Source organism: Mauremys reevesii, linkage group 5, assembly GCF_016161935.1.
Source record: "Mauremys reevesii isolate NIE-2019 linkage group 5, ASM1616193v1, whole genome shotgun sequence".
NCBI classification, from domain to species: domain Eukaryota; kingdom Metazoa; phylum Chordata; order Testudines; family Geoemydidae; genus Mauremys; species Mauremys reevesii.
The window spans coordinates 25358956-25383147 of NC_052627.1; the positions used below are offsets into that span (position 1 = coordinate 25358956).

General features: G+C 41.8%; 1 protein-coding gene across 16 annotated transcripts in view; it reads left to right on the forward strand.

Moving 5' to 3' along the window:
• The window catches only part of PDLIM5 (PDZ and LIM domain 5), a 223567-nt gene that overhangs the window by 23563 nt on the left and 175812 nt on the right, over nucleotides 1-24192 (forward strand). For 4 of the 16 annotated variants that reach the window (XM_039542136.1, XM_039542145.1, XM_039542146.1 and 1 more), the window contains exons 1-2: nucleotides 12254-12357; nucleotides 13242-13377. In XM_039542136.1, the coding sequence (XP_039398070.1) occupies nucleotides 13282-13377 (96 nt within the window). In that variant the 5' untranslated portion in view covers nucleotides 12254-12357; nucleotides 13242-13281. Of the gene's footprint in view, nucleotides 1-9111; nucleotides 9286-9597; nucleotides 9822-12253; nucleotides 12358-12464; nucleotides 12567-13241; nucleotides 13378-24192 lie in introns of those variants that run through there. The other 12 variants (XM_039542151.1, XM_039542152.1, XM_039542155.1 and 9 more) reach the window with 8 other exon arrangements.

Below are 24192 nucleotides of genomic sequence, written 5' to 3' on the forward strand. Positions count from 1 at the left end.
CTGACCATATGTAGTGTTTCTGCAATATATTGTGGCTGTGCAGTTGTAACTTCAGACAACACCAAAGTCTTTGGAAGCACAGGCATAGCTGGTGTTGGTAAGGTCAGTGGCTGCTCTCCTGACCTAAAGGAGCTTTAAGTAGGAATGGAAACACCAACATCAGAGTGCACTTCAGTGATCTCTGCATGTCACAAATGAGAGGAACACCATGGTCAAGTTTGAGTCTACCAGGATGCAGTGCAGTCTTCTGGCCAGCTACAGTTGGAATAGGATATTTTGTCATAGCTATGTTAGGGGTGTCAGAATAGTGAAGAATCTTAAGACAGAAAAGATCATGTGGTGCTGGCAAGTTCATTGAAGTGCTTCCCTTCCCCCAAAGCATTACCTCTGCCATATGCTGGGAGAGCTTAAGATAGTTGCTTTCTCCAGGTGCAAATGCCTCCTTGGCATTGGCAGAACTGGGAGAGGGTGTCTTGCTTGTTTGTGAAGTAAGGGCAGAGCTGGGCAGTGTCTGTGTAGTCTTGACATTTGAGTCTGTCTAATCTCAATTAGTAGCACCACATAATTGCTTAATAGGATGGGAAATCTGTCTTGAGGTGGAAAAGGGGTTGTGCACTGTGATCCTCTGCATTACCTATGAGAAGAAAGATTGGCATTATCTCAATGTTCTTGTCAGTGGACAACCCAATTCTTACTAACTTCTGCTATGTTTCTAAGGTGGGAGAGCAGCATTCCATGTATCAAGGTGGAACAGTATCCAGTATAACAGATCCACCAAGATGAGTGTGAAAGTATGCACCTTCTCACATGACAAGAATATCTATCACAGCAACAAGTGACAACTGTCAGAACATAAGTGCTAGAAGTGCTTTTTAGAGGGATCTAGTATATTGAGCGTAAAGCCACATGGCTTTCAGTGTAACTCTTTGCCAGCTTCTTATTTAGCTTGCTCAGAAATAGGTCCAGTATCCTAGTCATTTTTACAGCTCCAGTCCAATCAAATGAAGGTGCACATGAGTAAATTCAAATGCTTTGAGTTCAGCCTAAAAGTTTGCCTCTTAAGTGCGTGTTTGACTTATCAGCACTGCCAATATCTCAGCCAGTAATTCCAATTTACACTGCCCCTTTGTTTCCTATCACTTTCGTCTTTGTATCTTTTTTTCTAAGCTGGCCCTGAGGTATGGAGGAACTTTCAGGTCACAGAAGAGTTAGGATATGATAGACTAATTCAAACCCCTTCTAAAGGACACTTCTTCCACAAGGCCTTTGCACATATCCCAAAAACAACAGATTAAGGAGGGTTTTTTAAAAAAAATTATCCACAGTAATTTCTTCCTTGGAATAAACAAGTAGATCTTGTCTTTCTGGGTCTAAGATGGTAAGCTCTCCAGGGTCCCTTGCAGCCCTACATTTCTATGACTACTGTTCTAGCCTTGAAGTCCTCAATGCAGCCCCTCCACTGAGGAAGGACCAATTAACCTAGATGGTCTGACGTGTTTGTCCAACCTGTTCAATTTACAGTGGTGGGGATTCCACAGCCTCTTGGAAGCCTGCCTTTATAGTTACAGAATGATGATCAATTATTCTCCATGCTCTTTGGAGATGGCACATGTAGTAATGGGCTTAAATTGCAGAAAGGGACATTAAGGGCTGTTGGAAATTTCCAGTATCTAACCTAAACATATTTGAAGACTCAGGTCCCACCTCAGTTGTCTTTCTCAATATTAAATATGCCCAGTTTTTTTAAACCTTTCTTCCTAGGTCAGGTTTTCTAAACCTTGTTATCATTTTGTTGCTCTCCTCTGGACACTTTCCAATTTGTCCATCTTTCCTAAAGTGTGGCATCCAGAATTGGACACGGTGCTCCAGGTGAGACCTCACCAGGGCCCAGTAGAGCAGGACAACTACTTTTCATGTATTTTTATATATGACACTTCTGTTAATACACCCCCAGAATATTAGCCTTTTTTTGCAGCTGCATCACCTTGACTTGTATTCATTTTGTGATCCACTATAATCCCCATTCTTTTTCTACAGTACTACCACCTAACCGTTTATTCTCTATTTTAGCTGTGCATTACTTTTTCCCTTCAAAGTTAAGTACTTTGCACTTGGATTTCAGACCAATTTCTCTAGTTCATCATGGTCACTTTCAATTCTAATCCTGTCCTCCAAGTGCTTACAACCCCTCCCAACTTGATGTCATTGGCAAATTTTAGAAGTATACTCTCCACTCCATTATCCAAGTCATTAAGGAAAATATTGAATGGTACCAGACCCAGGACTGACCCCTCAGGATCTCACTAGATACATCCTCCCAATTTGAGTGAACCATAACTACTCCCAAGTATTGTCTTTCAACCATTTATATACCTACCTTTATGGCAATTTAGTCTAGTCTAGACCACATTTCCCTAGTTTGCTTATGAGAGCATCTGAGACTGTCAGAAACCTTAATAAAATCAAGGCATATCAGATTTACTGCTTTCCCAATCCACTAGGCCAGTAACCCTGCCAAAGAAGGAAATTAGGTTGGTTTGGCATGATTTGTTCTTGGCTACTCATCTTATCCTCCAAGTATTTAAAAACTGATTGTTTAATTTGTTCTAGTATTTTTCCAGGTACTAAAGTTAGACTGACGGGTCTATAATTCCCCCAAGTCCTCTTGTTTCCCTTTCTTTAAAAAAGATTGGAGAATGGCAAAAATGCCACCTGTTGGCTGGGATCTTACCCATCCTCCAGAACTTCTCACAGATAATTGTTAATGGTTCTGAGATGGCTAAGGAACTACCTGAAACCACCCTACCATCAGGCCCTACTGCCTCTAATACATCTACCTTGTATACATATTTTTAGCATTTCTTTCCCTATTTTGGCTTCTGTTCCTTCATTGTTACTTCTGTTAGTTCTTTCTTTGCTTTTTCTGTCCCTGTGCTTTCATCATGCTTGTACAGAGCTGTGTATGCTGCTGGTGCTTAATTATAAATAACCTTTTTCAAATGAATTTCTCAGAGAATGAATGTCAATCATCTCCACTTGTATCAACTCTAGTCTAAACCACATTAAGTTAGTGTCTATTTGCAAGCAAAGTGGTTTTCATGCTACGGCTTGTACATTTTCTCTTGCCAGGGCAGTATATTATCTAAAGGACTATAGACAAAGCTTCACCTCTCATGTCATAGCACTAGCTTTTTAAAAAAGTCAATAGGAAAATTCTGATCTACAAGACCCTTCATGATCAGTGTTCTTAGCATATGGCAGGATTAACATCCAAGTACAAGTTGTAACAACCCCATCCTCAGTGGGGATTATAATTAAAACACATGTATAAACCACTCCCTGTTGCCAAGGGAAAGGAAGTTTAAACAAACCAGCTGGCATTATGATTAGGATGGAGGTACTCACTCTTCTTACATATAGGGCCCTGATAAGAGTGCTATGATTAACTCTGGAATATTATTCCTTGCCTCAGCATACTATAAAAAACAAATAGACTAGAACTCTGCCTCAGTGAGAGACTGGATGGTTCAGTGGTTGGAGTGCTAGCCTGGGACTTGGGAGACCTAGGGTCAGTTCCCTCTTCTGCCAGACTCCCTGTATGGCCTTGGACAAGTTACTTACTCAGTTCCCCACCTGTAAAATAAGAATACCTCTGGGGGGGTTGAGGTATTCAGGTACTTGAGTGATGGGGGGGTCACACAAAACTGACAGCAGGCTATATAACTTGACAGACAAAAATTTAGTTTGAAGCACTTCCTCACAGCATGCCTGCTAGATTCCCAAAGATTAAAAGTTCCAATTATTTTACTCACTTGGATGAGGAAAAACATCCATCCTTTTGCCCTAGGCTTATGTACCATATAAATATTAAAAACATAGGTTGAAAGCCTGACCTCATTGAAGTTAATGGCAAAACTCCCAGTGACTTAGGCAGCATTCTAGGATTAGTGAAATCCTAGGCCCACGGAAGTATTACAGTAGTTGGTGCCCTAGAGTTTCCTGAAGGAAAGAAGCGGCTACAAAATAGCGTCTAATGCTGCGAGTAAGCATTGCTTTTGGAGTATGGCCACTGATTACAGGTGAGTGATAGCTTAGAAGCAGAGAGAAGAGACAGGTCAAACTTATTCTTTTTTTATGGTGTTTTTCTCTATCCATTTGCGGCCTTCACTACTACTTACTGGACACCAGTGACTGACTAGTGGATGGGAGAGAGTGAATTTTGAGGGAAAGTTGAAAATGGAAAAACCTATTAAAGGTGCAGGCACTAAGGCTAAGTCTACACTGGCAATTGAAGGACACAACTTTTCTTTTAGAGGTATTAACTTTTTTGTCCCTCTTTTTTGGGGGGGAAGGGGTGGGGTGCCATGAGCAAGCACCTGAATGGGGGGATGTTCCCATGGAGAGGGGAACAGCACACAGAAAAAGTAGATATGAGACAGGAGGATAAAGGCAAGTAGAACAGTTCTGACCCTGACTGTGTGTCAGACCTAGAGTCTGAAACAGGAATAATGTGTCTACCCCTTCATAAGTGGATTGTGGGCCAAACTAAATTTAAGGCTCAGATCCTGGCACTTCCTGGTTTTGTATGAGACCACTTAATCAGCTGCCCTAAACTTCTTCAGGCATCAGGAAATCCTGCTTTGCCAAGGACTATTGTAGTTTGTGTACAAATGTTCTTAATTCAGTAGTGAATACCTTCAAAAACAGTGAGCTGCATTTCTTTAAAAAATGAAAAATATCAAGTGTTAAAGTCAAACAAGTTTACAATTTGCCATGGCACAAGTGTAAGAATTTCCAAAACACAACTGAAATCAAGTTACTGTCCATATCTCAAACACCTTGAATTTGTCCAGTTGATCTCAAGGTTTGGCCATGTAATTTTGCTCCAGCCACATACATGCTAGATCTGAAGCAGAAAGGACATGTTTGTTTGGTAGGATTTTAGGTGGATTGGGCAAAATTAGCCTTATAATGGAAATATGCTTACAACTTTAAATAGAGATTTCTCCAATCTATAAAACCATATAGTGGACACTTTGTGGTGGTCTTTTTCTTTTAATTCAGTGAAATATTCTATGATCAGTTGGTATGAAAAGCTCTATACACAATGTATTTTGTTGTATTGAATTTTCCCTATTTAATTTATGGGAACACAGACCTGCAAAACTCACTCTTACAGTGTTGCCAACTTGCAACTTTATTGCTAGTCTTGTGATATTAGGTTTTCTCTTAAAGACCCACTTCCTAGTGTCATGTGATTACATGAGGACCTCTGCTTTTATTTTCCAAGTAAGGTTCTAGCCTTCAGGGTTGTGGAGAAAAGCTTGAAAAACCTAAAGGCTCAAAAAACAGAAGGAAAACTCAGCACCAAAACTAAATTTTTAAAGCTCTGATTTTTAAACAAATCCCATGATTTTTGAGGGCCTGATTTCCTGAATGCTTGATATTGGCAAGAGTGCTGTTATCTCATATATTCTTTAAAGAGGTTCTTTCTGGACTGAAAGTCAAATGTAGCCTACGATTTTAAATAATTGCATCAAACATAGTTTCAGAAATAGAAACTAAAACTGAAAGTGCTGATTCAGCCTGTATGGCTGAAACAATGATTTGCTAGTACATATTCTGCAGTGCATTTTATGTATGTATGCTACTAGAGCATTTCACAACTAGAGCTAATATTGGCATGGTTTTCTATTGCAGTTCCCAACCAGGAGTTTGGGAATAGGGTGACCAGACCCCAAGTGTGAAAAATCAGGGCAAAGAGTGGGGGGTAATAGGTGCCAATGTAAGAAAAAGCTCCAAAAATCAGGACTGCCCCTATAAAATTGGGACATCTGATCACCCTATCTGGGGGCTGACAAACACTACCAAGCAGGGCTGTCCCTAGACATTGTGGTGCCCTACACAGCTCTGCCTTTAGGGGGGAGGAGCTGGTTCCAGGCCTCCATGGGGCAGGGATCCTCAGGTCTCTGTGGGAGGGGCTGTGCCTAAGGTCTGTGGGGAGGGGGTAAGGAGAGAACCCCCTCAGCATGTTTGAGAACTCTTGGACAACAAGTGCGGTCCTAAAAGACTGGAGAAGGGGAAAAAATAGTACTTGCACTTAAAGGGCAACAAAACCCAGAGAACTACAGAACAGTTCTTAATATTGATACCTGGAAAGGTATTGCAACAAATGATTAACTAATCCATTTGTAAGCAGCTGGAGAATAAGAGGGTTGTAAGAAATAGTCAGCATGGATCTGTCAAGAACACTTCATACCAGACAAAACTAATTTTCTGCAGTGACAGGGTTACTGCTCTAGTGGATGTGGGGAAGCAGATGTTTAGTAAGGCTTTTTGATAGTCTCACATGACATTCTCATAAGCACACTAGGGAAATGTGGTGGTCTAAGTGAAATTACTATGAGGTGTAGGGGCACAACTGCTGGAAAGACTACTCCAAGAATAGTTACCATGGGCTTGCTGTCACACCCTCCTGCTTTATGGAATGGGGTTCTGCAGGGGCCAGTCCTCAGTCTGATACTATTAAATATTTTCTTTCATTTGGATAATGGAGTGGAGAGTATACTTATAAAATATAAAAATGACACCAAGCTGGGCTGAGTTGCAAGAGAAATCTGCAGCAAGAGAGATTTCAGTTAGATATGAAGGAAAAACTATCTATCACACAAGAGGGTAGTTAAGCTCTAGACAAGGCTTCCATCAGAGGTTGTGCCATCCCATAATGGAAGGCTAAGACTGGGTTGGATAAACACCTATCTGTACAAGGATCATGTGGTTATAGCAGCATCTCTGAGGAGGCAGACTCTCACTGTTCTGTATCCGCAACAGCCTCACATAACTTCCCCCAGCTACGCTGTTCTAGTAATTCAGGGTGGAAGTGATGAATGCATGGATCGTTGGGGCCATATTCTCCTCTGGGAGGAAAGGCTGAAGTTTCCTAGTAAACTGCAAATGGTCAAGGGTATTTCTCATTAATGAGGCTACATGATATTTCAGGCAAGCGCAAAGTCAAACAGGACCCTCAGGCTTTTCACTACCTTGATATATTTGAGATCTGGACAGGACCTCATGTGCCTGGGGATGTAATGAGTGATATTTGCAGGAGGCATAGTGCCAAGTTCTTTTCAAGCTTCTAAATAAAACAGCACAAAATTAACCTAAAACCCTTGTGACAGAATGAAAAATCATTGTTATGGGGAACTTCTACCTCCCTGAACTAACAATCATGTGATGGAGCTTGTCTCTGCATGCAAGAGGGATTTTGTTTTTAGCTTGAATAGAGATGCTTAATTGCAGGGTAGGGTGAGGGAGTTGAGGAACTATTACTGAAAGAGCAGTCCAGTCCAGCCATATATAAACAAGCCATAAGTAAACTATAAAAACAGTCATAGGGGAGGGGGAAAACCATCAAGATTATCAATAGTCAAGTTAAACAAGACACACAGCAGCCTTCAGCCTCAGTGCTACAGCTCTTGCTCACAAGTAAGTGGCTTTACTGGAGCTCATGGAATTGGATCCTAGGCCCAAAGTAAAGAGCTCTGAAGGTGAGGAGTGGAAGAACAAGGTTGCAAGCTAGTGGGTGCAGGTGGCCCCTGTGTCTATGCTGGCCCCCAGTAAAGTTAAGGCTCCATTTGAATGCAGATCACCTTGAAGCATCAGGGCCAAGTTAACTCTAATTGTAAAAGAGAAGATTTATCCAAACAAACAGTTATGTAAATATACAAGTCACTTTCACGATAATTCTCTTATTTTTAACACATACATTTTAAAAGTGCCTACCCCACTGTATAGATGCTTTTGCTTAGATTTAAAAAAAATCTGTGGCAACTAAAAACAAAACATTAAAACCCTCCCAGCAGCTTCTCCTCACCTCCACAGTAAGAAGTAACTAACGAACTTAACTCAATCCACCCTACCCTAAAAATCCTAGCCTTTGTGGGACTTTTCCTTCCCCAAAAGTTTGGTAAATGGTTGAGTAATGCAATGTGCTCTTGGGGGTGGGGGAGAAGCAGTTCTGTCCTGTTTCAGACAGAGGTAGGGAGTTTTAATGCTGATAGCCCCCATGGAGCATAAATATTCTTAGAGTGAGGGGACTTTGGCTCCACTGTCACTGCTAACTACAGCACAGGCTGTAAGGTTCAAGGTTTACCTTCCAAGAGGGGGGAGAATTATTGTACATATGTGAATACAGGAGCTGATGGTCTGTATGCACACACATACTCAACAGGCATACCTTCAGTGGTTGAAACGTGTGTGGCAGCCAGAAACTTTCCAGCTCTTACTGGATTTTGTCAACCACTTCTATTGCACCTGAGACTTAGTCACTTAATTTGTGACAGTTTATTCTGCTATAAAATAGAGAATCCTTACTCAGAAATACTGTGTTAATTAGCTAGTGTGTACAGTGCTTTGAAGATGAAAAGAGCTGTATTATCAATCTCTCTGACTATTCAATGCACACTTATTAGACCAGATCTTAGCCCTTTGTTCTGCCTGGCATAGGAGAATTTCAGGGTGGGTGTCTGGAACTAGCGAGGGCCCCACTCTTGAGGGCATGATACGGGAAGGAAAGCAGGCCTGGGACAATTTCTGGTGATCTTCGGCTGCTGGCAGAACTGCCCCCCTCCCCAAGCTAGCTGCAGTATTGGAAGAGGGTGGGGAACAACTGCTACAGTCACTTGTGTGCCTCTACACAGCCGTGCCCAGCACAACTCAGTCACACACCTGAGGATTCCAGCCCCAGTGTTACAGCTGCTACTAGCAGTACAGATGTGGATATTGACTGTTACTGGTCTTATTACCATAGGCTCTTTCTCCAGGGTAGCTATTATCTATCCTTTACATGATTTTATACCAAGGTGAAGGCTGTATTTAATCCTTCAAGGTCCTGGCACGTGTCCAGGATCTCTGCGGCAGAGAGGTGCCAAGCAGGGGCCCTTGCACTGGGCTGTTCACAATACTCTGCACCCCATGCGCCTCGTTAATGAGGCTCTAGCTGCCCTTGCTTGTAGGCCTGGGCCTTTGTGCATCATGTGCAAGCTTCTGGCTCAGCTGTCCCGGCCTTTAACCCAACTGCCCCCCCGCCCACGCTGCCAGGGCTTCCTTCTGGCTCGGCTGCAGCGCGGAGAACGTCCCCAGCCCTCCCGGGCCGCGGGGGAGGAGCAGAGCGAGGCGGAAGTGAAAACAAGCCCCGCGGGACGCAGCCCCAGCCTCCCACACGCGCTGCGCGCTTCTCGCCCGGGCGTCCCGCACCGCGCGGCGGCTGCAGCCTCCCGGTCCCAGGTGAGCAGGGGCCGCCTGGGCGGGCGCGGCGCGGCGAGGGGGGCCGGGCGCTCAGGTGCTGAGAACTAGCCGCGCTGGCGGGCGGGGCACCTGCGAGAGGAGCCGGGGGCAGCCCCTTGCTGGAGCGTGTCCCCCTCCTCCCGGGGCTCCCGGCAGAGCCGCCCCGGCACTGCGCGGTGCAGCGCCGGGCTCCCGAGCGCGGGGGCGGAGAGCAGCCCTGGCAGCCCCATCCATTGCTGAGCGAGACATCCCACCCGCCGCGCCCGGCCCGGGGGAGAAGGCGCGTGGGCTGCGGCCCCCTGCCCTTTGCAGCCCCCAGGAGGGTGGGCAGGTCAGGACCCCCTCCGGAGATGTGGGGAGGAGAGAGTCACTCCGAAGTGAAGCGGGAGGGGAAAAGCAGCGGTGTCTAAACGAGGGTCCCGTTGAGTTGATCCGAATGGCTATTGACTTCGCGACTGACTTCGATTTGTTTTGCCATCTGTGCTGTGGTGTTTGTTTTTGAAGGGAAACACCGAGCTCTTAATACTAATTACCGTGTAAGCGATTTGTTTTTGTTTTTTTCCTTTCGAGAACTTGACTCAAAGAACCAAACAGAATGGACCCCAGAGTCAATCTTGTTTTGTAGGTGCCAACGCTGCAAGCCTGTGTGTGCCTGTGTGCATGTGCCCGTGCCGGCTTGCACCCGCCCCAGGCTCTCTGTTTTGGTGTTTAAATGCAAGAGTGTTGCACAGAGTAGCACCAAAAATGGTCAAGAGGGAGAAAAAGGATTTGAAAAGGAAAATTCATAGCTGAGCTGGGTTGGGCAGGTTTAGGGCGTGTAATTGTTTGATCATCATGGCCATGTATTTCCTCCTGCCTGTGGGGACTTTTGTAACTAGATAGCTACAGGAACAGTAAAGCCAGCAGTTTCACTTGTATGCCAAGACATACTTTTTTAAAAAAAAGTAGTGTGGAGTTTAATGCTGCGTCTTCTGCATTCTATGGATGACTTGGGACTGCACATATAAAACCAAACCTTCTTTTTGATGGTTTCATACTATAACAAATATGTCTAAGATGTCACTTTTTGGGACACTGGGATCTTCACTGCAGCAGAACACCAGATTTTCCCAGAAGCACACGCCCCACCGCATATGCTGAAATATCATCTCTGTAATGTTATCTACTAGCACTATTGGAAGTCTGACCTACGTTTGAGCAATTCTGATTCTGCTCAACAGAGGGAGGTGGTATACATACTTCTTTATGATTAGATGGTGAAACCCATTGTTGAGCACTTACACAAGAAGGCTCACTGAACGCTCATCAACATGAGTGAGAGTTTCACAATTTAGCCCTTAGCTAGTTCATTGTGCAATGTTTTCACTGAGACAAAGTCAATTCATGGAGCCCTGCATGGATACAAAATTTATATCCACATCCAATATGCAAACATGAACCATGGATTTGGGCTCTAGATAAAAAAATTTTGGATCCGCATCTATCTGCTTATCTGCAAACATGTCTGCTGATATCTGCATCCACAGATATAAATTGGGCATCCGTGGATTTGCAGGGCTCTGTCAATTCATGTGGTAATAATTCTCCTTCATACCAGGTATAGAATCTTTAACGGTGACATAAATAGATCAGTAAATCTATTTTCTTAGAGTGTTTCCTTAGTTCTCTTTCCCAACATCCCAAATAAGTTCTCTGGTTTGAGATGCAGATGTTCACTGCAAGCGCAAAGCTGGAGGATGCCAGGGGAGGGGAGAGAGCACGCTATACCTTACCATGCCAAATGCCTTCCTTTGCAGTTAGTTACAAAAACCTCCTAGATTTGTTAGTTGCCCCCTTCCCCTGTTTTTTAATGCATGCAGGAAAAAATATTCACATGCTTAATTTTTGCTTTGAGTTAGGAAAAAAAAATCTTGTCAACTATTAACGGGTGATCAGAGTCAATCTGGTGTTAGTGTGTCCCAACATATTAGATAAGGCTCCTTTTCCCACAGTCATTAATTTGTGATTGATTACTTTAGGGGGAACAAAACATTTTTCATATGGTAGAAAAATCATTAGTAAACTGGGTGTATATTTATATGGGATTCAGTGTTTAGTACATAAAATAATTCTTGCTTGAACCAGTGTGCAGCTCCTATAAGGATCATATCTCAAACTCTGGACATTCCCTTTTGCGTGGGTGGGTGAGAGGGAGGAGAGAAGGAAGAGAAGGACTCCTTGAACTAGGGAGATGTTGGCGTTCTGGGCCTGTATTTAGTCAGATGTGGTGTGCAGAGGGGGGCACAAGAGATGAAGATGTAAGTGAGCCAGGTTCTGTTGTCCTAGAATTCAGTGGGAGCCGAGGTCCTTTCATGGCTTCTGGCATGAGGGTGTAAGTAGTTCAGGAACTGCCTCAGTTCTGAAACAATTTCTGTTATAGGCTTGGAGGAGTAGTTCCTAAAGGTTATTTTGTTAGCCTGCCTTACCCGAATACTCTTCTTTTTATTTAGTTAAATGGACCTACTGGTGTGAATAAGGCCCTTACGGTTTGGCCTTTAAAGGGAAGCAAGGCTGAACAGCTAGCCTTTTATTTGGGTGAGGTGTATCTGGAAATCTATATAATTACATTATTTTCCCTCAAGAAATGACTTCAGTGCATTGTTAAACTTCTAGTGAGAGATTTTGTAGAACTTCCCAGGTATTCGTCTTCCCATAGAAATGAAATTGTTTTATTAGTACAGTATCCATAAATCTGTTACTTTAAAAATAAGTCACCTGTAGTGTAAGTATAGTGAAAAATAATTCTTGCCGTACTTAATGATATTTGAAACACACTTTCTTCTACTTGACTGAAGTTCCACCTTAAATCTCCTGTATTAAGTAACTATGGAATCTTACACTGATTTGGTGTAGTCTTACAGTAATCCACCCCTCAGTGTGTGCGCTCTCTCTCCCTCCCCACTTCAAATATATAAAAATAGAAGGCAGCTACTACCTAAGACGTCATTGTAATATTGCCTATATGTGGTGCAGCTGAAGCTGTTATCTTTGACACTGAGCAACAAAATTAAGTGCACAGCGTGCCTTTTAAAGGTAATCCTTCATCCTTGTTTGGGGAGGAGGGGAAATAATCTTGGGGTTCTCTTAAAATACTTTTTCTTAGTTTAAAGCAGTTGCCTTGGTATTTGGTACACAACTTTCTGTGGTTATAAATTTTTGCATTTCTTTTTGATTTCTTCTGCAACACCTTGTATGTGCCTAATAGGAAATCGGGGTTGGATGTATATTAAACTGTAAAAATGGTAAGAATGCCAAGGCTCGAGAACATTTTTCCCGCTGAATAACTTTGACTTTAAAATTTGTAGTTTTTGATATTTGAATTGTTACGAAAATATGCACCCTCCTTGGAAATTAATTTTTATGTGGTAAATGTACCTGTTTAGCTGTGACTAATACATATCACATGAAATTAATGTTCCAACATCTCTTACATAAACTATTAAAATGTTTATGTACTTAAGTAATTTTTAAGGACCACTGTCAATTTAAATTTGGTCCAATGCTTACATTTTGCAAAAAAAAAAAAAAAGCTTAAATAACCTCCAAATAAAAGCCTAGAGGAAATATTTCCACTTTTTTCTGAAGAAAACAATTGTTAAAAAATCATTGCATACAGCATGTGAAACCCAGATATTGCAGTGCTAAGAATCGGAAAGTAAAACTAAATTGATTATTTTTCTTTTTCTAAACTGACAAGCCAAAAAGTCAACAAAAAGCACAAATAGTGGCAAACTAGACTTTTTAAAGTCCATTCACTTTTTTACTAATTTACTAAGGTGTTACAGAACAGAAAAACATGGTTTGCAACATATATTTAAATTGACAGGGCCCCTTTTAAGTTAATGTGTGCATTTCCATTTCACTGTGTGCATATATCCTGTTAAGATTTACATTAAAACTTTAATCCTCTTCCACAGACACTTATTATCCGGAATTAGACCTTGAGCATCCAACACCATGAGCAACTACAGTGTGTCTTTGGTCGGCCCTGCTCCTTGGGGTTTTAGGCTTCAAGGTGGAAAAGACTTCAACATGCCTTTGACCATCTCTAGGGTGAGCCATATTTTGCCTTTATAGACTTTACAAAAATGTCTGCTACATCATGATATACCTGAAATCTGCAAAGATGAGTATTTCTGTAATATGATATCTTGCTGAATGTGAGGACTGATGACTTGTACAGAGGATAGAAGTATTTCCTTTCATCCTTACATCCGTAGGGGGGTGTGTGTGTGTGTGTGTGTGTGTGTGTGTAAGAAGGGGAGGTGGAAAGTTGCTGACATAAGGTCTATCATGTCTTCAGCTAAAGTTAGTTTTTGAGCAGCAGGATGCTTGACACCTCTTCTCCCCACCCCAGCAATGGAGGACAGAAGAGGATGCATAATCTCTCAAGCGGGAGGGGGCATGGATCCTGAATGAGAAAATAGCTCATGTTGCCTCTGTGTATCCAGCATATATTAACTGAGTTTATGGTCCTGAAGTATCTATTATTGCAAAATCTTCCTATTTACAATTTAAAAAAAGGGGGGGGGGTAGTTAAACTATGTGCAGTACAATGTTCCCTCTAACTTTTTACATCCATGTGCAGAATGAATTTTGTTATGTGCACAAATATGGAGCTGATGTGTGGTGAGGGTGTGGCTGAAGAGTTGGGAGTGTGGGAGGGAGCTTGGGGCTCAGGGCTGGGGCAGAGGGATAGGGGTGCAGGGGTGGTGGTGAGAGCTGGGGGTGCAGGTTCTGGGGTGGGGCTAGGGATGAGGGGTTTGGAGTACAGGAGGGGGCTCTGGGATGGGGCACAGGGATGGTGTGTGTTGGGGGATCAGGGCTCAGACTGGGGATGAGGGGTTTGGTGTGGGACCATGGTTTGGGGTGCAGACTGCCTTGGGGGTGGGACTGGAGAGAGAGGACTCCCCTCAGCCCTCTCTCACTGCAGCGGCCTGGGAGAGAGGCACCTCACCACAGCAACTCCGGGGCTGGGGCCGGGGGAGAAGTGCCTCTCCCTACCTGTGCAGACCTTGGTAAGCTGTGTGGTCACGCAGCAGGCTAGGTGCTGTAGTTGTGAATGGTGTTTCATTAAAATGTGCCTGAATGAACATGCCAGTTTCTCACAGGTGTTGTACAGTGTATTGCTTTTAACTGCTGCTATTCAGAGGGTTTGAGGAGCTAAGTCAAAACAGAGAAAATCTTTGTACAAATAACAATGCAGTGTCTAGCTAGAGCTCACTACCCTCAAATAGCGTTTAGTGGATATTTTTCTTTGGATCTGGGCTGAGTTTCAAAACCTTCCTCAAATGTCTGAGGCTGTTATATTTGGCGTGTGTAACATATTTATACCAACTTTGCAATATTGAGGCTTTCGGAATATTAGGAATCCTAGTCAGAGAAGAGTTCATTTTACTTCTCCAATATGTGTTTCCTCTGTGTAAAGCAATTCTTTTGAAGGGCAATTCTACTATACAAGTATTTATGTAAAAATGGCATTTTATTTAAGATTGTCTCACGTCCCCTCTCCCTACACCACCCTATTTACTTCAGTGACAAAGATAAGTTACTTCTTACACCTGTTGAGTGCAGTGTCAATACTGCCCTGGAAGAGGGATTTGGTTTCTGTAGCATCATCAAACTTTGCTTTTTCAATTGCAGGTTCAAATACTGCTGGTTCATTTAGACCTAGGGAACCTTATTCAGCTGTGGGTTACGCTGTTGAGATCAAGGTGAAATTTTGGCCCTGCAGCCATTTTATTTAAATAAAACCAAATTGAGTGCTATAGAAATGATCTCAAATAAATACAAACTTAAGACAGTTGAGCTTGAACTGGAGAGTGTACTGCATACTTTTTTAAACCTAGGCTGAGGTTTGCATGACTGGCAGGAGAATCTCAAGAAATGATTTTGAGTTACTGATGCAGAGAATACATTGAATCTAACACAGCTGTTTTTACAGTCACTTTTCAGAGAACCATCACATTTCTTAAAGTCTAGGTTATATTCAAGTGCCTCTAGATCCTTCTTCATCGTTGGCTTGCTTTTGAATGTATCAAACTTGTTGTCACTTGAGGCTTTGGATTTTTTCAAACTAGGTCTCAGTTGGGCTTCTAATATGATGGCTGTCGGTTTACATGAGCAAGAACTATGACTGTGATTGAACCATGGGTGCAGCTGGTTGCACCTAAAGATTTAACCCTTTTGAGCTGCAGATATGAACTGCTCATGTTGCAAGGAATGATTGAAAAGCTGTTGACACATAGGTCCTATAAATTTTTTGGTCAGGAACTCTTATTTGGGACACATCCCATTACCTATCAAACGGTGGTAAATAATAGAAAACACTACTACTACCACTACTCCTAGTGTGTTTGGGAACCAGAGCGAAGCTACATTATGAGTGAGTAGATTTAAACCAAAGCTTTACAGAGAGATGGAACGATATTTTAAGAGTATGTACTACACTTATCCTTGACTAGCATTGCTTAATCCATGTGGTACATATTTACGTGTGCTATTGTGTTGGGATGCGCTAAAGAAATACACAAATTGGTCTAAACAATTGAATCTGTAATCCCCAGTCCTCTGATCCCATGCCAACTGGCCTAAGACTCCATCTGAGTAGCTCATGTTGCAGGATTAGGGCCATAATTATCTCTGAGCCAAAATTAAAAAAAAAAAAGGTAAAACCTGGTACCTCTGCATGAGCTCCACCCCTTCTGGGTTGTTTCTTTTCGCTTTAAATTGGACACTCTGTGTGCGGTTTGGTCTGGAGTTAAAAAGTACTTAGTTTTGGTATGCAAATCCTCCTCCTCCTCTCTGATAATTTGAAGAGTTCTGTCGTGTGTCTCTTATACACTAGCACAGCATGTACAACATGCCATCCTTCTCTTCCCAGTGAAGCATAAATGCCTTTCCTGTGTAGTTAGACTGCTAATTAAAGAGTTTTGAACATACTGATTTAATAAAAAAGGTAACAAAGCAGCAGAGTTATTTCTGTTCCCTTACAAAGGTCCTGCTGTCTCTCATGACCTTCTTGGGTTTTGTGCAGTCATGCCTGGAATTCATTCTGGGTTATGATGGTGAATCTTGGTCATTGTTTTGACAAGTAATATCTTGCTGTAGCCTTTTTGTTTTAACTCCTTGCATTAAGTTTAAACAATACTTAACACAACAATATTCTCTGTAGTTGACAAATAGTAAGTTGGTCTCCTAAAAGTATTGAAATAACCTGTAAAGTTCTAAAATTAAAGCCTTTTACTTAAGAAACTTGCATCTCCTGTGACTGTCTCAAGAAAGTTTATTCATATTGCTGTTGCTATTTTAATGGCATTAATTAGTGGTGCTATTACTAGAAAAATAATTGACTGAGTTCTTCCATTGACATTTTTGCAGTAGCAAATGTGAATTAAGGGTTTTTAATTTAAGTTATAGTGTCAAATAGGTCACAAACATTTGCACTCATGTGTACACTGTGTATTTAAATTTGAATTCTGTAAAGCATTTGTAGTGCTTGCCATGACTGAGTGACACTGTTAAAGTAATACAGAAATGTTACTATTCAAAAATGAGTTTATATATAAAATGTTAATCAAGAGTCTGCTCTGAATCTAATCGGTGACACACAACCACGCAAAAATACAGGGATGGGTGGAAAAGATCCAGGGAGTAGTTGGCAGAAAGACTTGGGTGGGGTATAGGAAGTTTTGAGGGTTTGGGGAGGAGATAGCAGAGATGTTTGCGGAATGTGAGTTTTGGGATACTTTCAAAGTGAGAAGGTTGAACTACAGCTTTGATGCTTCAAGATGTTGAGCACTCTGGGGCTCCCATCCAGCAATGCACTTAAGCATGTGTTTAACTTTAAGCATATGACTAATCTGTTGGGACTGCTCCCAATACTGAAGTTAAGGATCAAACCCGATATGTGGAAGAAGACAGGTACAGGTGCTCTGATTTGTTGTTCTAATAAAGATTGATATATGGGCCTGATCCCACTTCTTTTAGACCTCATTGGCAGCAGGAGACTGGGCTGATTAGATAAGAAAGAGAGTCTAACAGTGAGCCACACACCTGCTGTGGCGCTGGTTTCATATGGGGAGAATGCAAAAATGATTTGGCCTGAAATAAATGAAAATGGAGAATACTTGATAGGGGATATTCAAAGATTGGACACATCTCAGTATAACCTACCTAGTTCCATATGGCAAAATAAACAGAGCAAAATAAAATAAACAAAACTGAGAAGATGAGGAGAATGTAAATTGCCTTTTACCTTGTTGCATAATCCAAAAACAAGACGCATGTTGTAACTTAAGAGCAGTAAAGTTAGAGCAAATAAAAGCAAATAACATTAGATGCAAGGTATCCACTTCTGGAAGCTACTGCCATAGGAAACCAAGATTCCTATTTTTGTTGTATTAAAAATAAAAAGGGTACCTGACTTCATGTTCATCAACAACATTGGTAGTTAGGCAGACTGATTATAGCCATAATGAAATCTGCTTCAAGCTTATAAACTGCCTCTGAATCAATGTACAGCAGTGTACATGTTAATGTGTACTATTTTCTGAAACTTAGGCCTGATCTACACTCGGGGGGGAGGGTTTATGTAAGATACGCAACTTCAGCAATGGGAATAGCGTAGCTGAAGTCGATGTCTCTTATTTCGACTTGCCTCCCATCCTCACAGCGCGGGATCAACGGCTGCGGCTCCCCCCGTCGACTCCGCTACCACCGCTCGCTCTGGTGCAGTTCCAGAGTGGACGGGAGCGCGTTCGGGGATCGTTAGATCGCGTCTAGATGAGATACAATATATCGATCCATGATAAATCTATTGCTATCCACCGATCTGGCGGGTAGTCTGGACGTACCCTATAAGAACTGGCTGCTGCCAGATTCAGGATATGGCCCAGTGCTCTGGATGAGTTTATGCTTGATAACATGACTGTAAAAGTAGCATTGTGAATTTTGATAATTGTCTCAATTATTTTTATATAAAACTTGTTCTCTTTATGAGTAAAAAGATATTTTTAAGTACCAGCCCAGCAAATTCAACTTGGACTATGATGATCAAGCTGGTTCTTTTTAATCAGGAACATAATCACCAGTAGTAAAGTATCTGCAGGACAAATTAGCCATCATTGATGCTTAGTTAAGCCCATGCTTTCAGGCAGTCTGGTTGACTGATGACTATTGCGCAAACAGCTTGGGAATGACATTGATAGATACCATTTAGCCTTTGCCAGCTGGAGCATTCCTTTCGGTTGTGGACTTAAGGGCAGGTTTCTCTCACCAGCACCCCCATTTAGAATTTAAAAGAAAAGTAAGAAACTGATGCAATTTTAAGGATGTACAGTTGAATCTAAAGAGGTTAGGTAAGGTTTCCATAGTAGCACTAACTCAAACACCTTCCACATCATGCATAACATGCTTAACAAGGTAAACGTCATGTATAAGCAATACTTAGAACAAAGAAAACAAAATATGCTGCATATGTGCAATGCGGTTGAGTTAATATTGCTGTAGAATTGGCAACTTTTCTATATTCTGACTTCTTTAGGTGTTGCATTAATTTATTTGCATGAAAATTCTGATAGTTGGTTAGCGCTCTATACTTGACAAACAAAACCAGGATAAGACTCAGTAAATACAACTGTAATGCCAGAGTTGTCAAAATTGTTGTCCTCTGCAGGATGTAATGAATAGTGGTGTTTGGTGTCAATGTTGTATTCGTTGATTGATGGTAACCTGAGAGAGCTTTAACCATCTATGCTAAACGTAAGGGTAATACGTTTGTAATGTGCCAAAATAGGGACTGTAAGCTTTTGAAGGTGACAAGATTTTTCAGGCATTGCTTAATGTTGTTGTTCTATAGCAACACTAAACAAGGAAAAGTTAGAAAAGGATTTCATAGCTTTTTAATATTTGTTTTGTGACAAAGCATCCCCTTTATGGGAAAAATATACAATTAACTGTTTGTTAGCAAATACTGTTCAAAGGAGTTGTTTCAAAAGAAATTTTTCTGTCTGGCTTGATTCCCTTCAGCTGTAGGTAACATTGTTCTTCAAAAAAATGTTCTTTAGACATTTTACTTACACTGATAGGTTCTGTGTACATCTTCCTGTTGGCAGCATCCCAGCTTCTCTCAGTGCCTCAATTGCCTGATTCTGGCAAAGCATATGAAAGAAGTCAGTCTTTCTCTCTCCCTTCCCCCCACACACACTTCCTCTTCCATCCTACCCATTCAAAAAGGAAAAAAACACCCCATCCCTACTTATGAGAGAATGTTCATGATCAAAAGAATGAGGAGTACTTGTGGCACCTTAGACTATCAAATTTATTTGAGCATAAGCTTTCGCGGACTAAAACCGGTTTTAGTCCACGAAAGCTTACGCCCAAATAAATTTGATAGTCTAAGGTGCCACAAGTACTCTTCATTCTTTTTGCTGATACAGACTAACACTGCTACCCCTCTGAAAAATGTTCACGATGTTGCTAAATCAGAATAAAGATTCCAAAGAAATGATCAGCACAGTATATACCTAGATAGCATATGTTGATATTAACGGCTCTAAAGATGTATCCAAGAATACTTGTTTTCAGTGGTGGTGTAGGTAATGATGAGAGATTTGGGTTCAATTCCCAGCTGTGCCTCCAACTTCCTGTGTGAGTTTGGGAGAACTAAGACAGAGAATAATTGAGTCATCCATCTGTAAAATGATGGTGGTAATACTTCCCTTTGTCTGTTGTGTATGTTTACATTGTAAGCTCTTCAAGGTAGGGACTCTGTGTTTGAGGCTACAGTGTGCTTCACCCTATACAACCTTGTTGGGGCCTGTAAGTGCTACTGGTATATAAATAATAATTCATATATTTTATATATGGAGCAAAGAACCCATTCCCCCACGCCTGTAGAGTCAGTGTCAGAGGGTCATTGTTAGGAAATTCATGCCTCCCTTTAATCCCGTACTCTTTTTCCCTCTGTTGAAATATATAAAGACATCTTATTCCGTAAGCTATATGTCCGATTGGATCCATGTGACTTTTTTCTGCACAAAGCTTGTTTCTATAGCATCTTAGCTTTTTAGAAACAAACTCCTCTCTCCACCTTCATATTGTTAATGCAACTTTGACTAGGGATCTGCATAGGTTGTGCCACTTGTATTCCAAGATGTTGCATTAGGATTTCTTGGAAAATATCTATTTTAAAAAAAATGCTAGCCTCTGTGAAAATACTTGTAAAAGAAGGGAATAAAGCAGCAAGACACTTTAAATGTTGTTGACTGAGTTGACGCTTGGGTCTTGAGGTTGTCGGTTTCCACTGAGTTGAACCTCTTTGATTTATTTACTTATTTATTTCTGCCTGGTTTTTTAAAAAAAAACATGATTGGGATGTGGGGAAATGAAAATAAATAAGCAAAGTGGAATTTCACTCATACAAGTATTCTCCTGTTTCTCTCAGGGTTTAACTTTTAATCTTGCCTGGCAAATACATCAATAGTAGTGCTGGTAACTATGTGCACTATTCTGCAAGATGTTGAGAGTTATCAGCTTGGGACAGTGCTCTTACTGGCAGCTTCTGGCATTGCAGAACTGGGTTGATTTGGCCAGTGAGTTGGAAGACACCTTCCCTTCCTCCCCCAAGAATAGCCTCCTGAAACACATTTTCATTATATGGTAGCTTGCATCTGAGTGTCCTAATACCACTGTGTAAAAACAAATGTATATAAAATATTTGTAAGCAATGTCTTTTTTTGCTTTTATAGATGTCCTGTGAAGTCACTAGAGGCAGGGGGACAGGGCTGTTAACTTCCTTTGGAAACATGCAAAGGCAGGGGGAGTAGCAGGCCATTGGGCTGCTTCTGGCCAATGGCTCAATGGTCAGTTTGTGCCACTGGGCACAAAAAGTAGCACAGGGGTAGACATTTACAAGGAATTTAAAAAAAAAATGAGAAATTTCCTTGCAAAGGTTGTAAAGTGGGACTTTCCTTTGAATATTAATAGGAAAGAATTAGACTTATTTGCTTTCTCTGTATTTGAGCCTGGTGGCCTGACAACCTCTGTGAACTTCCTGCCATTTCAAGAAGCTATTTTTAGTGGAACTGCTTTTTCTCACTATTCATTCCTGATGGTTATCTTTGAGGGCATTGTGAGAAGAGACATAGCCTTCAAAGGTTGGTTTGTTTTGGTACAGAGCCAGGAGATAACATTGGTCTTGTTAGGGGATTTTAAGAACAGATCTCATACTGTCAGGCAATCCATTTAAGGGAAAGCGTGACAGAAAACTGTCCCTCATGTTTCAGGCAATGCGAGTATTGAAAAGGTGACATTACCACAGTCATTAGACAAAAACTGCATAATGTTATAGCTTATATTTTACGTCAAAGTAAGCTAATTTTGTAGGCAAGGAAACATGCTCTCAATCTTCACTTCTATAAGGAAATACACATGCCACAAATCATCACAGATGGTACAAACTGGCTCTCTGGTTGGCAGTCTCTGAAGAGAGGCGAATGATTGAATGGCTATGAAAACTAAAACATGTCTCGATACTGAGACGGGATTGTGCAGATGTTGCTTATGTGAAATGGACTTAAGTCTGCAGGGCTGTCAAACCAGTACCATTTTTATGAGAAATAACGGTGGATGAAACATGTTCTGACTCTCGAACACCTCCTGCTCCACAATGTCCTAAACTGGCGGGAGAATGGAAGTCTCGTTCATCACGGTCCTTTATCCTGTATGATGGCGTTTCAGCTAGGGTTAGAAAAGCGAAGGCAATATTGCATTCTCTGGACTGCAGGAAGCTGTACCAGTCATCTTTTGGGGCAAAGAAAGGAGTGAGACTGAACCACTAGCAAGAAAACTTTGGACTACCATTAAATGGCAGAGGGGAAAGTTGAGCAGAAAGTAGCAGATGTGCATTGGTGCCCGGCGGCCCCACATTCTGCCCCTTTCCTTGTTGCAGTTCTTGGGCACTGCAGAGGGAAAAGGAGCAGAACGTGCAGCTCCTCCAGTGGGGCTGCTGTACAGACCCCAGACAGGAGGACTCAAGAGATGCAGCTGCATGGAAGGGCTGGGGGTGGTACAGCAGCCGGGCCGGAGGAGCTGTATGTTGTGCTCCTTTCCTCACTTGCGGTTTCACCGCAGTGGGGAAAGGAGAAGAACATGGGGCCGCCAGATAGGGATGTAGGTGGTTAACCGGTAACCCGGTTAACCTTTTTTTAACTGGTTACCCCGACGCCCGGCTGGAGCGGGGCCCAGCCGCACCGCCTGGCTGGAGCGGGGCCCAGCTGCTTAAATGGTTAAACGTTTAAATGACACATTTTTAAATCGTTTAAACAGTTAACTTTTTAAACAGTATTTACATCCCTACCGCAAAATTCTACATCCATACTGCGTTTCATGGCAAGCTGATGCCTGAGCTGGGTAAAGAGATACCATAACCCCAAAGAAATACAGTGAGGCTGGAAAAAATTGAAATGTCTATGCTCAGCAGAAGCTCCAATTGCTGAATGTGGTATGATTCATTTGGGCTTCTTCAATAACATTTTTCAGAGCGAATGCAGAATCTTCGAGTCACGTACCTTATTTGTTTTGACTTAAGCACTCCTTCATTATCCTTTGGTTTAGTGGACACTTGAGTTACATGGTGGTCTTGTTTGGAGGCTCTAGCAGGGAGTGGAGCTCTTTTGACATATCCTTGGTGAGGTAGGATAGCTCATCTGAAAGGGTAATTAGCACAGGTGATGCTTTCAAAAACAGTGAGGTTCTTTCTTAATCATGTTTATATTTTGATCATTTTGTGCATGTCTATATGTTAAAAGTGGGGCTAATAACTAGGCCAATATATCTGATGAGACCCTTCCTCTCTCTTGACGCAAGTTGGAGCCTAGCAGTCTATGCTCTGCTCTCAGCGGGTGCCCCATCTTCACTTTTGAGGTGTGAGCTTAGTCACTCATTAAAAATAAAGATGTACAGAGATGGTCTTGTGTGGTTGCTGGGGAAGTCACAGTGCTGGTATATCTAAACAATTCCATGATGTTCCTCCCCCCTTCCCCCCTTTAAGCTCTCCTTATTTATGCTTCACTGGGGCCGTGGTATCACTATGTGGACTGCAGAGCCTGCTTCCTATCATCACCTATATTGTGGTACAGCTTCCATCACTGCAGGAGAGCATCTGTACTCTACTGGCACTGAGAGGATCCTGTCAAAATGAGAAGTCTACCGGAGGGTGGTTCTGAGGTCAAGGACATGAAGGTGGGGAAGAGCTGCCTCTTTAAGACCTTTGTCCGGGATGCTTGTAGGAGATTCTCTCTCCTCCTCTCTATCCTGGCCAGAGGGACTCCTGCCTATATGTGGTGGTTGAGATAATGCTGTTTTTCTCTGTGTTGGGACATTGAGAGCAGAATTCCAAGGGGAACACATGATGTATGTGAAGATTCTGTCAATATCTGTAGTTGGGGAATGGTAAAAATGCTGATTGCCAAGAGCTGAGGAGGCTCTTTCCAACCAAAAGGCCTCAACATTTAATTTTTTTTAATCTAAGTGGAAGCATAGATGGGGTTTAGAAAAGCTGGTAAAATTATAACTTTCAGCCTGAAATTTATTTTTCTTTCTCAGGATTTCTGTCATTTGGGAGTAGCCTAAAAAGCAAGCTGTGAGAGGCTAGTGATCTGTTTAAAGTATTCAATCATAATAAGCCTATAATGATAAAATGTGACATGTTTAAAAACTTTCATATGCAATGGCTGAATTTTAGTAATTTCTTTGAGAAAATGAACTTTTAAAAATGAGTAGCAATGTGTAATGTATTTCTGGGTCTATTTCTTCTTGAAAGTGGCAGTGTAATTGGTCAAGTAATTTTGTCATAGACTTATAGAT